The sequence below is a fragment of the Neodiprion fabricii genome, chromosome 7 (assembly GCF_021155785.1).
Source record: "Neodiprion fabricii isolate iyNeoFabr1 chromosome 7, iyNeoFabr1.1, whole genome shotgun sequence".
Taxonomy (NCBI): domain Eukaryota; kingdom Metazoa; phylum Arthropoda; class Insecta; order Hymenoptera; family Diprionidae; genus Neodiprion; species Neodiprion fabricii.
In genome coordinates this window covers 16,951,720-16,966,036 of record NC_060245.1, presented here as the reverse complement: position 1 = coordinate 16,966,036, position 14,317 = coordinate 16,951,720, and the positions used below count along the sequence as shown (strand labels likewise).

Genomic DNA, 14,317 nt, shown 5'->3' with positions numbered 1-14,317 from the left:
CTGTAGAACTTCTTGCACACTAACGTCTCCCTCAGTCTGCTGCCGCGTCACAACTCTGGTGGGCTGGTACGAATAAACACATAAACATAAACTGTCAAATAGTAATTATAACGAAATGATATGGATGTAGAAAACTTTAATTTTAATAATTATGATTACATTTTCTCGTATTTTTTTGGTGTCAAGGTTGAATTCTGAACAGCGTTATTTTGATGGAAAGTAGAATGAATGGTCATGGGTAAAAGCTGATTGTGGGACATTATGGAGGATTGAGGGAGGTATGAAATTGATCGCCGGTTCATCGGTTTGTTTTTATAATTCATCAAGATTTCTAAATATTTTTTCTGCGAAATCTTTTTGGAAAAAAATTTGAAGGTAATTGTACCAGGATTTGAACAGTACATTAAATTTGTTATACAATTTTTCATCATACTTCAAAACTACTGAACCGATTCCAATTTTTTTTCTGTGAAAAGCTACGTCTGGTCAGGCTTGAGGCTATATTTCGTCACAACCAGATCAATAGTTTTGGAGCTATAACGATATTTGTAAGCCAAGACGGAAAGGGATCGCACACTTATATGCGAACCCTGAGTAAACTCTTACAAATAGAGGGAAGTTATTTTCAAGAGTTTTAAGGTCTCGTTGAAATCTGCATGAAAAATATCTATAAGCTCCGCAAATTCAAAACGAAAATATTCGCTGACGGAGTCGCGATGGGATCCCAGTAGTAATATAAATGCATATAGGATTGGATACAACTTCCTACTCTCATAATAGTTATTCTAAGATATTATTTCAAAGGCATTAACAAATCTTACACGTAAACTTCGAATAAGAGATCTATCCCCTTGAAGAGTAAAGAGGCAAAGCAGACTCACGATCGAAACCATCGACACTTGGTGGATCCGATCAGGTACACTGCCCCATAATAATAACGTTCAAAAAATCATACTTCTACTAGCCTTTCCGTGTTCAGCTAATTGGTACCCAACATAGTTTGTTCGATAGAAGCTTGATATCTTGCCCATATTGCCTGGTCCTCTCTATAACTTTTTGCTAAGGCGAATTTCCCACATAGACGTTTAAACTTACGAACGTCATTTCCCAAATAGAAATCGAAGTTACAGAACAGGTTTCGATGTCTGAATTTGTTGCGTTGCACGTCTTTTCGACGTGTTTTGGTACCACTGTTATTCGGGAAGCGGCCATCAGCACTCGATGAATCCCAGATATACGAGTCGTTTGAACGCGCTTTATTACAACTATTAGAAGCGCTTCTGATAAAAACGCAAGTTTTTTTTTCAATTCTCTACTGATCGATGTCAGTTTTCTGATGTTTTTCACTGCCCTAGATTAATGTTCCATTCAAAAACTTGTTATCTCACCGTCAGGAAAACAATCTTCTGCAAAAGACCGTTTAATTTTCAAATTTGGCACGGATATTGCAATAGCTCGTTATGCGATTTTTAAAAAAATGTCTCAACATTTAGACCTCGGGGAACACTTTTGCACAAAAAATAAAAAACCAGACGTGCCAGAACATTCGGGTTAGCCCGCGTTCAAACGAACCGTGGATAGTGATAGGTACGAGCGATATTTTCGCTTACCAGTGTACAGCGATATACTTTTACCTCACCTTATGGGTCTTCACCGCGTCTACTACGATCGGTTTGATGTATGACAGTACTGGTACTGGTACTGGTGTACATAGACTGATCGTGCCCGTTACCATGGTCCTTGCATGAGAACAGCAGTTCGTATACGTGTTTTGCTGCAGGTCGTGTATCGAATTTCATTTCGAACGATACCACGACCAGAAACAGGTCGAGTGTCAGCACAGAAAGTGTTGACTTTGGTTTTGGTCTTGCTCTTGGTCTTCATTCGTCTTCAATTCTCAAGCTATAGACACCTTTTTTCCCGGCGCCGAGGTGGATCACGATCACTGGAAAATGGAAAGAGAGCGGATTCCCCTAATGTATAGATCTAGTGAGCCGGCAGGATTGTCTCTTCTATTTGCCACCCTCTGCATGGTCGACATCTTCGGGGTCTTTCCGATCATCGCCCTGCCCAGGGCGATCATACAATGCGGTGAGTCGTGAGCAAATTCTTATTACGATCGAGCGAATTATCTGTAGTGCAACGACTCGTTGATAGGGTAGAATTATTCAAAAGATCATGCTGAAGTTAGTAACGTTGCGTATGTGAGGAAGAACCGTTGTGTTGCGATTTTGGAACTGTTTGAAATTCGGTAAATGACTCGGAAAACCAAACGTACTGATATTTTGCAATCTTTCTTCTTTCGAAGTCATTGTAAAAATAAGAAAATAGTAAGTTTATCCCAATGTTTCGTTACGATAACGTTACTAACTTCAACCTCGTTTCACAAGACGCTGATTGTGAGTGCAATTTGGACTCCAATTGTTGAAACAAACTATTCTGTTTCAGGTTGGCTAGGCATACCTTTGGTGATATTTGTTTTAAGTCTTCAAGTATACACGGCGAGACTCCTCGGAAAATCCTGGATAATAGCTACGAACCTAGACCCGCAGTTGGCGCGGAAAAATCGGTACGAGCTGAATATCGAATACATATCTCATAAGAGCCATTTAGATTTTTCAAAAAATCGATGTTTTTCTCCAAAAACGGACAGCTGAACATCTTGAGAGTAACATCCGAAGATTTTGAAGCGAAGTAACTATAGTACAGTTAATGTATATCAGTATATAATTTATTTTACGATCCTGGAGTAGCAGAATAGCCAAAAACACTTGTAAGTTACTAGATACTACTATTTTTCTTCACTTGAAACTAACGCATTTTTCTCAAAACTACATGTTCGAAATTTGCGATAGCGATAAAACAAAATTATACAGCCCATTTCTATCGATCAAAGTTTTTTAGATACATTATTCCAAACCCTCGTCGGTAAACCTAAATGTTCAATAAAAAAATAAATTGAATAATTTTTTTTGCATAAAGAACACGAATATTTTTGGTAAAAATCCCATCTTCCAGTCCAACCCAAAGGAAAAGGAATTCTCGAGCCAAAAAAATAGATTTTGTTGGAGTCCATTTACTTCAATCCAGTATCCCTTATTTGTTTCAAATACGATGACTTAAATTCAACAATTTCGATTTAGTTAGTTTACCAAAATGATTTAGTCAAGCGAATTCCTTGAATCAACAAAAGTCTTTGTCGTCGCGATCGAGTGAAGTATTGATTCGAGTGAATTTTTTGATGTGTTTCCGAAATTGAGTCCACTAAATATCATTTCATCTGAAATTTATGTATTGTGTCTCCAAGTCGCATGTTCGTTGACAGAAACAATAAGGTACTTCAAATAAAATAAGTAGATGAATCTAGCCAATGAAAAATTTACGATTGAATGCCATACTTTGTTGATCTAACCAGAGCTATAGTTTAGTGGAGGTGGTTGAATCAGTTAGACTAGTTTAGTTGTGAAGTAAAATAAATACCACGTGCTTTGAAATAAGTAGAGAATATGGTCGTCGTGAATATCAGTATACTAGTACTATAAACGACCACTAGGCGGTGAACTCTCTCGCTATAAAAATAGCTTCAGAGATAGTTATAAACCCGGGTAGTCTACTACAGTACTTCCGATACGGATGATATGTGGTAAATAATCATTGGACCCCTGACAAACGAGGAAAGCCTAATACAAAGTTTCGAGTCATCGAAATTGATAATGACTACATATACGTATGTATAAACTGTTGATAGATGTTGATTGTATGCTTCTACATATACAACAATGAATTTATGGATTTAATTCATTAAATATCGCGTAGATCCCGGAAAGTTATTTGTGCCAATAGAACTATGAATGATATCATTCGAAGAATATGTTTTGTGCGTTACAATAACTCTAATGTTTAATCGAAATAAGAGATTATTCTAACAACAAATTTGATTACCTGCTTCAATCGTCGAACCTCTTGACTCAACAAAACATAAATTATAGAACAAGTTCAATTATCAATTAACAAAAAAAATATATTAAAAAAAAAGTAGGACCATCAAGGCAAAGAGAATAAATCATCCCCAGAATACAGTTCTCAAAGTTGAAATGGATCGGGTGAACCGTTTCTAAGAGACCATGAGCAACCACATTCTATTAATTGATTCTAATAAAAAAATGTCCGAAGGCCGCTCGATCCACTGCATCATTTTGAACCAAACAGACCACGATTGAATTCCCAAAATTAGGCCAATTTTTCAGCAGCCGACGATATGACATCGTATTTAATAATCAATACACAAGTAATCACTCTTTTTCATGTAGATATCCCTTGGCAGCGGTGACTGAGATGACCTTAGGACCTTTTGCTCGTAATTGCGTGACGGTGCTGTTGAACCTAACGGTTTTCGGCGGAGGGATTCCGAGCCTCTTAGTAGGTAATCAAGGATTAGTAATGGACAAAGTAAAGTCACGCGTGAGCCACGATCATGATTTGAATTAATAACAATTGTATGCCCCTTGAAATCACGTGTTTCAGCCTCTCAGAATCTCCAGCTTTTTGGCATCAAGGTCTCAGGGGAAAAGTTCGATCTCTCCTTTTGCTACTGGCTCCTCATTGTCGGTGTTCTTCTCTGCCCAATAATGTGGCTCGGAAGTCCACGCGACATGAAGTAAGTGTATGTGCACTAGGGTGTTCTTTATAGGATTGTTTTTTTAATTTTCATACTTCCAGAGTCTTAAACGCTTTCGAATTGATAAAAAATACTCTCTAAAAACCTACGCTCACTGTATCAACTCTAAGATACTTCGATCACGAAGCGGGCTATCTTAGAGTTGATACAGAGAGCTCAAATTTTTAGGGAATTCTTTTTCATCCATTTGAAAGTATTTAAGCCCCTGGAAGTATAAAAATTCAAAAACAACCCTATTAAGGACCACTCTAATGTGCATTTTTTCCGGAACAGCAGACTAAACAGCATCCAATTGTTACTTCAAGGTGGCTGGCAATGTGCTCGACACTGGTGGTCACACTCACGGCAACTTTGACCTGGTGGTGTATCGCCTCGGATAACGTCATCGAGGAACCGGAGCCGGTGCCCCTCTGGCCGCCGTGGGAAAGGTTCATCTCGGGGTAAAATCCGACATAGATACCTTTTCCTGAATTATTGTTGAGCTGCCTACTAAGACTAAGCTCGTCCTAAATTTGCCCGTGGCTTATGAAAATAACTTTCATTTTTGAGCACAGTTCAGTCCTTTCAGCACCGATTCAGCGACAATTTTTAGCCTTAATTATGTTTCTTTGGCTCAAACTTTTCGTATGAATTATATATAATACAAGTGTCTCTTTCCGTCAGCTATGCCATCCTCGCTTTCCAGTTCGATGTTCATCCTACGCTGATGACCATCCAAGTGGATATGAGGAAACCAAAGGATGTAAACAAGGCGGTGATCAGCTCATTCATTTGTAAGTGTGGGAACAATATTCTGATGATTGTACTATAGCTTATATGTTATGCAATTAATATGATCGTACAAGGTTTCCGAAGGTAAATATTCCTCGATTTTGGTCATGATTGACTTTTTATTAGAAAACTTTGTCTTTGCGAAGTTTCGACCGAGCCCAGCCGATCATCATCAAGCTAAATTTTGACTATCTTACAAACATGATTTTGTTAGCTTGCCATTTCAGGAGGAAGTCTTCAACAAGATCATGTTCTTAGGATAGTCAAAAATTTAGCCTGATGATGATCAGCTGGGCTCGGTCGAAACGTCCCGGAAAGGAAGTGTTGTAATCATGACCAAAACCAACGAATCTTTTCCCTTGTCAATGCTCCATGGCCGTTAACTTCAAATTTGGACTAGGTTTATGTCGTATAATATGTGGCATTCAACACTTTCCTCCGGGTTTGCAGTTACGGGCACCTTATTCACGGTATCAACGGGTCTGGCAGCTTGGAAATACGGAGACAGGATTACCGCGAATGTCTTACAGCTTGTGCCCGGAGGGTTTGCAACGCGTGCGGCTATCTTACTTGCCGCACTTCAGCTTTGCCTTTCCAGCGCCGTCGGACACACAGCTTTGTTTCAGCACGTGGAGGATAAGCTTCATGTTCGAAGATGTACGTATACACACTTACCGCAAAGAATCGATGAAACCATTGAATCAACTTGCATTTGCACCTTCAGATTTGTTCAGCTACTATTTGCTGGAGGCTAGCGCTGTATTTTTTCCCATTTTCACATGCATTACATCGGACAACATATTGAAGTTTTTCTCTCACTTTATGGAAACAAGCGCTGGCAGTCGGCTTAATTTAGTTGTGTTATCTGTGAATAAGCTTCAAAATCTTGCTTGTCCAGTCACAAAAACAAACCCTTTGAAGAATAATAACAATTTTCTTCAGTTTTCAGGCAAAAGAAATGTAGTTAAGCTGTATTGCATTACTAATTGTAAGGGACATGAAACGTGTTGACCGGTGTTATATCGTATCCATTCTCTATAAGCATAAAAACAAATATGGCGTACGAGGGAGGAAACCGAGGGGTTAATCATTCCTGAAATCAGATGTGAACCCTTCTGTGAATTTTATGAAGTCTCTTGAAATTCGCTGAAATCTCATAAAATCCCCTGAAATCGTCTGAAATATTTTGAAATCATTAAAAATCTTTTGCAATCTCCTGAAATCCCCTGAAATTGGAGTCTCTTGAAATATTATGAAATCCTTTAAAATCCTCGAAGTCTTTTGTAATTTTTGAAATCTTTTGAAATCCCCTAAAATCATTAAATCTCTTGAAATCACTTGCAGTCCTTTGAGATCCTTGGAAATTTTCTGAAATTGTCTGAAATCATTCGTAATCTCTTGAAATCTGTCAAAATCTTTTGAAAACCACTGAAATCATACGAAATCTTTGGTAATCCTTTTAAATCATTTGAAACCTTTTGAAATTCTGTGAAATGTCTTGAAATTTTCTAAAATCTCTTGAGACCTTCTGAAATTTTTTGTTATGTTTCGAAATCCTCTGAAATGCCTAAAATCTTTTGAGACCTTTGTAATCTTGAAATCCGGTGGAAATTAAATTCATGAGTGATTAACCCCTCGCAGGAAACACTCGAAAGCTGGCACACGTTTCCTATTCATTCTGACACTGAATTTATTTCAGCGTTCAGTTGGAAGCGGTGCGTCACAAGGTCAGCGCTGGTTTTCCTGGCCGTTGCGTTAGGCGAATCAGTACCGAGATTCGATATTGTGATGGCTTTGATTGGGGGTTCCTTAACGGGTCCTCTAGTTTTCATTCTGCCCCCGCTGATGTACTCCAGGATCAAGAAGCTCCAAGTGGCGGCTCAGCGGACTCCAACGCCCCAAGTATTTTCAGCCTGTCAAAGGCGCGGTGGCTTCAACCTTGTCGATGACCACAGAGTCCATTCCCAGTCTGTGCACTATGGGTTCAAGTTCGAATCCAACGTCGACCCGATGACCCGTCACTCCTACGTGTATTATGAAAATAGTAACGCCGGCGAGCTTATGGGAGAGGATGACGATCAAGACGAGACTTCAGTGGGACAGCCGATACACCTGGATGCCAGTAAGCCCGTTGTGATAAGAGAACGAAGGTGTCGTTCGCAGTGTACCTCTGGTGGGTATTTCAGATGGAGTAGACCCGAGAGTCTAATCGACTGGTTTGAACACTTGGTTATCATTTTGGGTGTGATATTGACAATCTCTTCGACGTATATTAACGTCAGAAACACGATCAGATTCGTAGAGTTTACACCACCCTGCATCGTCAATGTCTCCGCGGCCGCTAAGGGCTTGGATTTTCACTGAATACGCGCAATTGTGTAAACATAGTTAATGTTACGGATATAAAATTAATTTTACAGACCGAAAATTAGTAATATGTATACCTATCGGATATCGGGTATTCTCATATGAATTTAAATGTTATTGTACGATCAATAGTAAACTACAAGTATAATTACTTTGGAAGGAGTATAGAGTGTCTATTAGACTGGGCCAAAAAAAACGAAGAATTTTTTTTTTAATGGTACTGTAAAAACATTGCTCATGACGACAAATAAAAATTATCCTGAAAGTTTGAGCCCTTAATATTAATATTAAGGGGTGTATCGTTACAGCTATTGATTTTTAAACAGTTACCGCATTTTTTTACCCAAAATCCGTCAATTATCAATCTGAAAAATTTTATTGAGAAAAAAAAAAAAAAAAAGAAACAAAATGGAGTTCACATAGCAATGTATTTTCACATTTTCATCAAAATTTATAGAAAAGTCCATTCTATGATGAGATTGATGAATGCTGGAATGAATGATTACTTTGGGCCTGAGGACAGCAATAATAATTTTCATTAACTTTGGTATTTTTTGCAACGAATTTATTCACTGATGTTTTCATTACAATCGCTAAACATTTTTCTTCCTTTTTCTGGGTATTCGTTTGATGTAAAATTCTTTTCTTTTCGCATACTCTGCTGGTGACATAGACTTTTAATTTGTCGTGTGACTTGGTATGTAACAATTATTTCAAGTCACTATGTATAGGTATAATTGATTTCCATATTTTGTAAATCTACATAAATAATACAGCGATGAAAAATCTGCCATGAAATCCATCAAGCAAAGCTCCATTTGAAAACCTTGATTTTGTTTCGTTGGAAAATTGCTACACAGCTTTAGGATTTTCTTCTATTTCACTCTTTTTTGGTCATTATAATATGCGTAAATGATGTGACAATTATCATCATTTGAAACTGAGCGATGATAATTCATATTATCACTAAAAGAATATAATTATACGTTTGACCTATGCTAGTAAACATTTACAGTATGTAATAGACTCTCTTATGTCATGTAAGGTTGCGCATAAGTTATGCTCGAATAATATCATATATTTAATATGTTACAAGGCAAGAAAACAGGCGTACATGGAAAATGATAGTCTGAAAATCGGAATCTTACAATATAAATGAAATTGATAGATCCACTTAAAAGTATTGCTGTTGCTATAATTAACAACTATATCACTCAGTTCAAATAAGTCGAGAGACCGAATAACATTCACATTTTCATTTTCTCTTTTTCATTATCAGTTTGTATACACTCAACCTAAATTACGATTAAATTATTTGCCCAAAAGTGATATTAAATGCCCAACACAATATAGGTACGTAATGTAGAATCATTTTTGTGGATATTAGTTTGCTTTTCAATATATTGGAATATTAAATATATATTATATATATATATATGTATATGTGTGTGTGTGTGTGTTTAAGCTTTTAAGCACACTGTGGTAAAAAATGTATAAAGTGTGAATTAAACTCTTTTATAATAAATGTGTCAAAGTTAAAAGCACGTTATTCTTGAAGCTCCAGCCCTGTATAATGGGAATACTAAAACATTTTCTGTCATGTGCAGATTAAATTAGTACATATACCACATACACATGTACCCACATGCATGCTGAAAATCGAATCGCAAATAGATTTCTTTAATGAATGGGGTCTTTTCCCTTCTCTTTCTTTGCTGGTTCAATTTCACCACCTTTCCTAAAGTATGAACAGACTAGTAAACTCAATAGTCTGAGTCAACATTTATTAAAGAGATGTAGCCTGTCTCACTCAACATTTGTTTCGTTCGCTTTTATATTTACAATAAATAGTGCGAACTTTGCAAAGTAAAATCATACAGTATGTCGATAATTGATAAGGCAAAATTTATCTTATTAAACTGAGTACAGTCAGTTATTCATATATTATGAGTACTATGATAAAGCCATACTACAAATGTGATGGTCTTTTGGAAATGCACTAGAATCAGATCTATAGAAATTATAACTGCTAGAACTGTGCGTAACATGAAAGTTTGCTAGTGTACGCATACATACGTCTCACGTACACTTTTGGACCGAAAATATCATTGAAATATAAAATCAAATTATACGTACTGGCCCAGGAGAGCGAATATAGCATTAAAATTCTTTTTCATGGTTGGAATAATTATACACAATTCACTTCTTTTTCGATTTTGGACTTGTGGATTGAAAAACGCTCGAAGCTGACATCAAGTTTTCAATATACTGACCAAGGACCTGATTTTCACTTCGCAACTTCAAGTTTTCTTCTTTGACACTGTCTACTCTTTGGGATAAATCTGTAAAAACAATTGAACACGTTGGAATGTATGTAATCCATTTTGTATAATTAATATTGCTTAAGGTAAATCCATTTATTTTTCCTCCATAATTATTCTTCAGAACAATCACTGCGTATTCAATTTAAGAGTGGTTGTACAGGACGATTTTTAGATACCAACAGCCAATATTGAACTACGCGATGATATTTTGAATAAATATTCTAAAGAGCATTATGATGCAATTAGGATTTATATTCAGCAAAACGTTAATCTAATGAAAGCATTAATCTGAAGTAATGATATCTATGGAATAGTACGAACCGTCCAGAGTATTCTGTAATTCCAAGACCTGAGCAATCAATCTGGCTTTTTCTTCTTGTTCATCTGGGCTAATGTCTGGATCCAAGCCTAGGCAAAATTTAGATAAACTATATATAAACAATACGCAAAGGCAAATCTTATCAACAGATACAAAAGGCGTCCATAAAAATTTAGATGAAAGTGATAGCTTTTTCATGGGACAATTTTAAGGTGGACATCTAGTTATTAATCAATATCTTACAAAAATTATATTTCTGCAAAGCCAAGTGACAATGACAATCATTTTAATTCGAGGAAAACAAAGAAATAAAAGTTATTAAAGGTAAACTGACTAATTGTACATAGTAAGATATCATTTGTTGTACATTATCTGGATTATTTTATTTGAAATAACCAGCTTAGATAGATTGACCATATATTTCATCTTCATATAGATGAATTTACTGTTCATCTTCATCTTTGCATGATACAACGATGAGTTAAACTGTTTATATGGAAACATGTCAGTTTTCTCGTCCTAACGCTACAGGATTACTATTTATTTTTATCTCCTGTACCACATTTGAAAAGTAACATTTACATTTAAAACTCGAACTTTGAAAAGAACTGCATTTCGGTGACATATTTTTTCATAACGGTAAATTAACTAAAAGGGTAATTTAATGGAAGCATTAATTCGCTCATTTACCCTTTCAGTTAATTTACTGTTATAAAAAAATATCTCACCGAAATACAGTTCTTGTCAAAGTTTGAGCTGTTATTTTTTTGATAATGGTAAATTAACCAAAAGGGTAAGAATATCAAAACCTTTACTTCAAAATCGAATTACAATAACATTCTGCAAAAACGTGATCAAAACTACTTTTGGCGATTTTACTGGCAGGATTATTGGTAACAATCTGGGCATGATAATTAATGATTTCACGACATAAGGAATCAAACTCCAACTTTGTTAAAACTAAAAAGTAAGGAAATGTTATTTAAGAAATTCCCTAGAATGTGAGTAAGGCAAAAGGATATTTTCATACTAATAGTAAGCTTTCTCAAATTTTAGAACATTCATCTGTGCACTGGGTAACACGAGGCTGAAAGTAACAGCTGGAATTAGCAGCCAAATGTTCTAACATTCATCTAAATAAGGTAATGAAATCCGAAAATCAAAATTTTGAGACATATCTCGTATCCCGAATACTTTAATAGAATTATGATGTTAAAACTGAACTGCATTATTCTATTCCAAAAAGTTCAATACATTTGGCTGCCAACTCTGGCTGCTAGCTTCAGCTTCATATGAATACTCTGTGAATCTTAAATGGTGTAATACTACAGAAAATGAATATCTGTACAGGAAAAGTTGATAACAATTGCACTATGTGATTCATTCGATAAAAAAGCATAACGATGTATTACTGTTAGGGCTGCTGCTGCCATTGGTGAATGTTGAAGGGATGGAGTCCATGCTCCGACCATGTACAAGAACGTCCGAAACATGGGACATGTTGTCGGGAGCTTCCTCCTCAGGAATGATGACTAAAAAGTAAATTCTCCAATTGAAATAGGATAATTCAATGAAAGATTGTTGGGGAATCGATTGAACGATCTTAATTACGTGCACAAATGTTATTCTCGATTATGTAGGTCACACAGTGGACATTTGCATGTTCTTATGTGCATTACCCACCCTGAGGGTCGTCATCTGCCAACGGTATGCTACTCATGTCATCTTGTAATTTTGCCCCGGACATCATCGACGTAGACATCGCCGGGATTATATTCTCGCTAAATTATCAGGGCTTACGATGATTCGTAATAAGTGTGGAGCTGTTCTCTGACGTCCGTCTGTATTGATTCAACGCATTTATTACTTATTAGGAATGTCACTTAGTGGGATTTACTATTCGTTTATTATTTCGTCGATGTCCGATTGGAAGTTGATTTTCACTCGAATTACTGGGAGTATTTGTACTTAATGTTTAACGGGTTTCATTAATTTAATATTGACTTTACGGTCAATCAACTTCCGCACATCAAAATGTTCGCCATTTATTCGGAAACACGAAAATTGGCAGGCAGCAGCGGGGACAGACGATCCTATGAGTCATGAAATGTGAAACAAGACAGGAAGAGGTTCATGGCTGTATAAAAATAAAGGATGAACTGAGATGGGCGATCTTCAGCTCGGTCTACAATAGACGTATACCACGGAGTAGTAGGAACGGGACAATCGCGACAACACTCTGCAATAAAACTTGTCCACAGTTTTGAGGTGACCTAAGACGAATCGTCTGTATGCGATTTGAGCGCCTTTTCGGGAAAAAAGTGAAACTCTCGCTATAAAATGTACAAAAAAAAAAGGGTGGTGATTGTAACCTATAAACCTCCGTGCTTTAAACCATAGACTTATGAAGATAGACTGAGCGCTCCTACAAGAGGCACTGACAGTTACATATAAAGGACAGAGATATACCGAGAGTACTGCTCTCTCTCTACATTCGGTGTCATGGTGGGAGACAACGGAACAGTGGAAGTCGAACAGCTATGGATATAGGCGCATAATTTCGCCGCATTCTCCTCTACCGCCTCGATCCCCTCCACAAATATCGTCAGAGAGAGAAGGCAGTACTCCCGGCATATTCTGTCCTTTAAATGTTTGCTTCAAGTGGCTGATGAGAGCGCTCAGTCTATCTTTATAAGTCTATGCTTTGAACACACTCCGTCGATTCGTAAAATATGCATTTGAAGTTACGACGCATATTGTTACGGCAATGCTCTAAACATTCGATCGCGTTGTACGTAGCTTACGCGGTGTCTTCAACCGGCCGCCGAGACCATACAGATATATACAATAGAGCGTAAGCAACGGTGTAAGCGTTCCGTGAACGGATTCGAATCGGTTCTTTAAAGGACAGCAGATAATAATACTATAGAGGAGAAAAACAGCTAGGCAGGCGCGTGCCGCTACCCCCACTCCATGTGAAGAGCGACAGAGAGGGCGGGAGAATTATTATCTTCCGTTCTTCAGAGAACTGATTTAAAGTTTCCTCTGAGCGCCGTGCAGCATCAGTCGTTTCCGAGCAGTCGGAGCGAAATTGCGTGCTGTCAGTATCGGTTCAACATTCAGACCGCATTGTTCAGGTGGTGTCGCGTTGTTCAATCAGTGTATTTCCACCATACTCATCGGTGAATAATAGACGAGGAGCAGCGTGTAGCCTGAAGAAAAACCGAGTTATCGAAATAAAAACATCGTGCGAACATTGAAGGTGAATTTCGTGTACGAATTTTAATTGTCTTGTGTAACTTCAGATTTCAGTGATGTCTATATTTGTCTCTATGCGTCGAGTGTTAATTTTATTATTTTTTTCGCTGATTTTCGGTAAATGCGCAATTGCATTGTTAGCAAGTTTATTCAGTCGGTTCAAACAGACAGCTACAGCCCGAAAAGTGAGTATAGTATCGAGTGCTAGCGTTATTGCGGTGCTGATTTTGTGGATTGTAAGAGATTAGTGAAAATCTGTATTGTGTAAAAAGTGCGTCGCTTCACCAATAACCCTGAGATGCTACAAGAACTACTACGTGTAAAAGCGTGGAGCAGCCCAGAGTCGCTAGTCGAGGTAACAATACTTATTTTGATTATTGATTGATAATCCAAGGTGGTACATTTAAAGTCGAACTTTTGTTCTTGCATAACATGCATATATGCATATATATGAAACTAGACAACAGTAATTATTAATTTGAAAACTGAAAGCCAATTTACAATATTAATTCAAGTGTTCTATTTTGTTTTTCACAGCAGAGACTTCGGAGTAACTTTTTCATTTCTCAGCAACCTTGGTGAGTTTGCATGTGTTAGGTT

The 14,317-nt window shown here is 37.1% G+C and overlaps 2 protein-coding genes across 2 annotated transcripts; one reads left to right on the top strand and one right to left on the bottom strand.

Annotated features, from left to right (window-relative positions):
- The first annotated feature begins 1,717 nt into the window (after positions 1 to 1,717).
- Positions 1,718 to 8,587, top strand: LOC124186268 (amino acid transporter AVT1C). The gene is made up of 8 exons (XM_046577812.1): positions 1,718 to 2,091; positions 2,449 to 2,569; positions 4,311 to 4,423; positions 4,525 to 4,657; positions 4,984 to 5,118; positions 5,342 to 5,451; positions 5,900 to 6,106; positions 7,149 to 8,587. The coding sequence occupies exons 1-8, from the start codon at positions 1,953 to 1,955 to the stop codon at positions 7,811 to 7,813; spliced, it is 1,623 nt and encodes a 540-aa protein (XP_046433768.1). The 5' UTR covers positions 1,718 to 1,952; the 3' UTR covers positions 7,814 to 8,587.
- Positions 8,365 to 12,607, bottom strand: LOC124186269 (short coiled-coil protein B). The gene is made up of 4 exons (XM_046577814.1): positions 12,143 to 12,607; positions 11,872 to 11,991; positions 10,462 to 10,548; positions 8,365 to 10,158 (listed from the first exon to the last, which is right to left on the bottom strand). Exons 1-4 carry the CDS (start codon positions 12,219 to 12,221, stop codon positions 10,016 to 10,018), a joined length of 429 nt encoding a protein of 142 aa, XP_046433770.1. The 5' UTR covers positions 12,222 to 12,607; the 3' UTR covers positions 8,365 to 10,015.
- Positions 12,608 to 14,317: the final 1,710 nt, after the last annotated feature.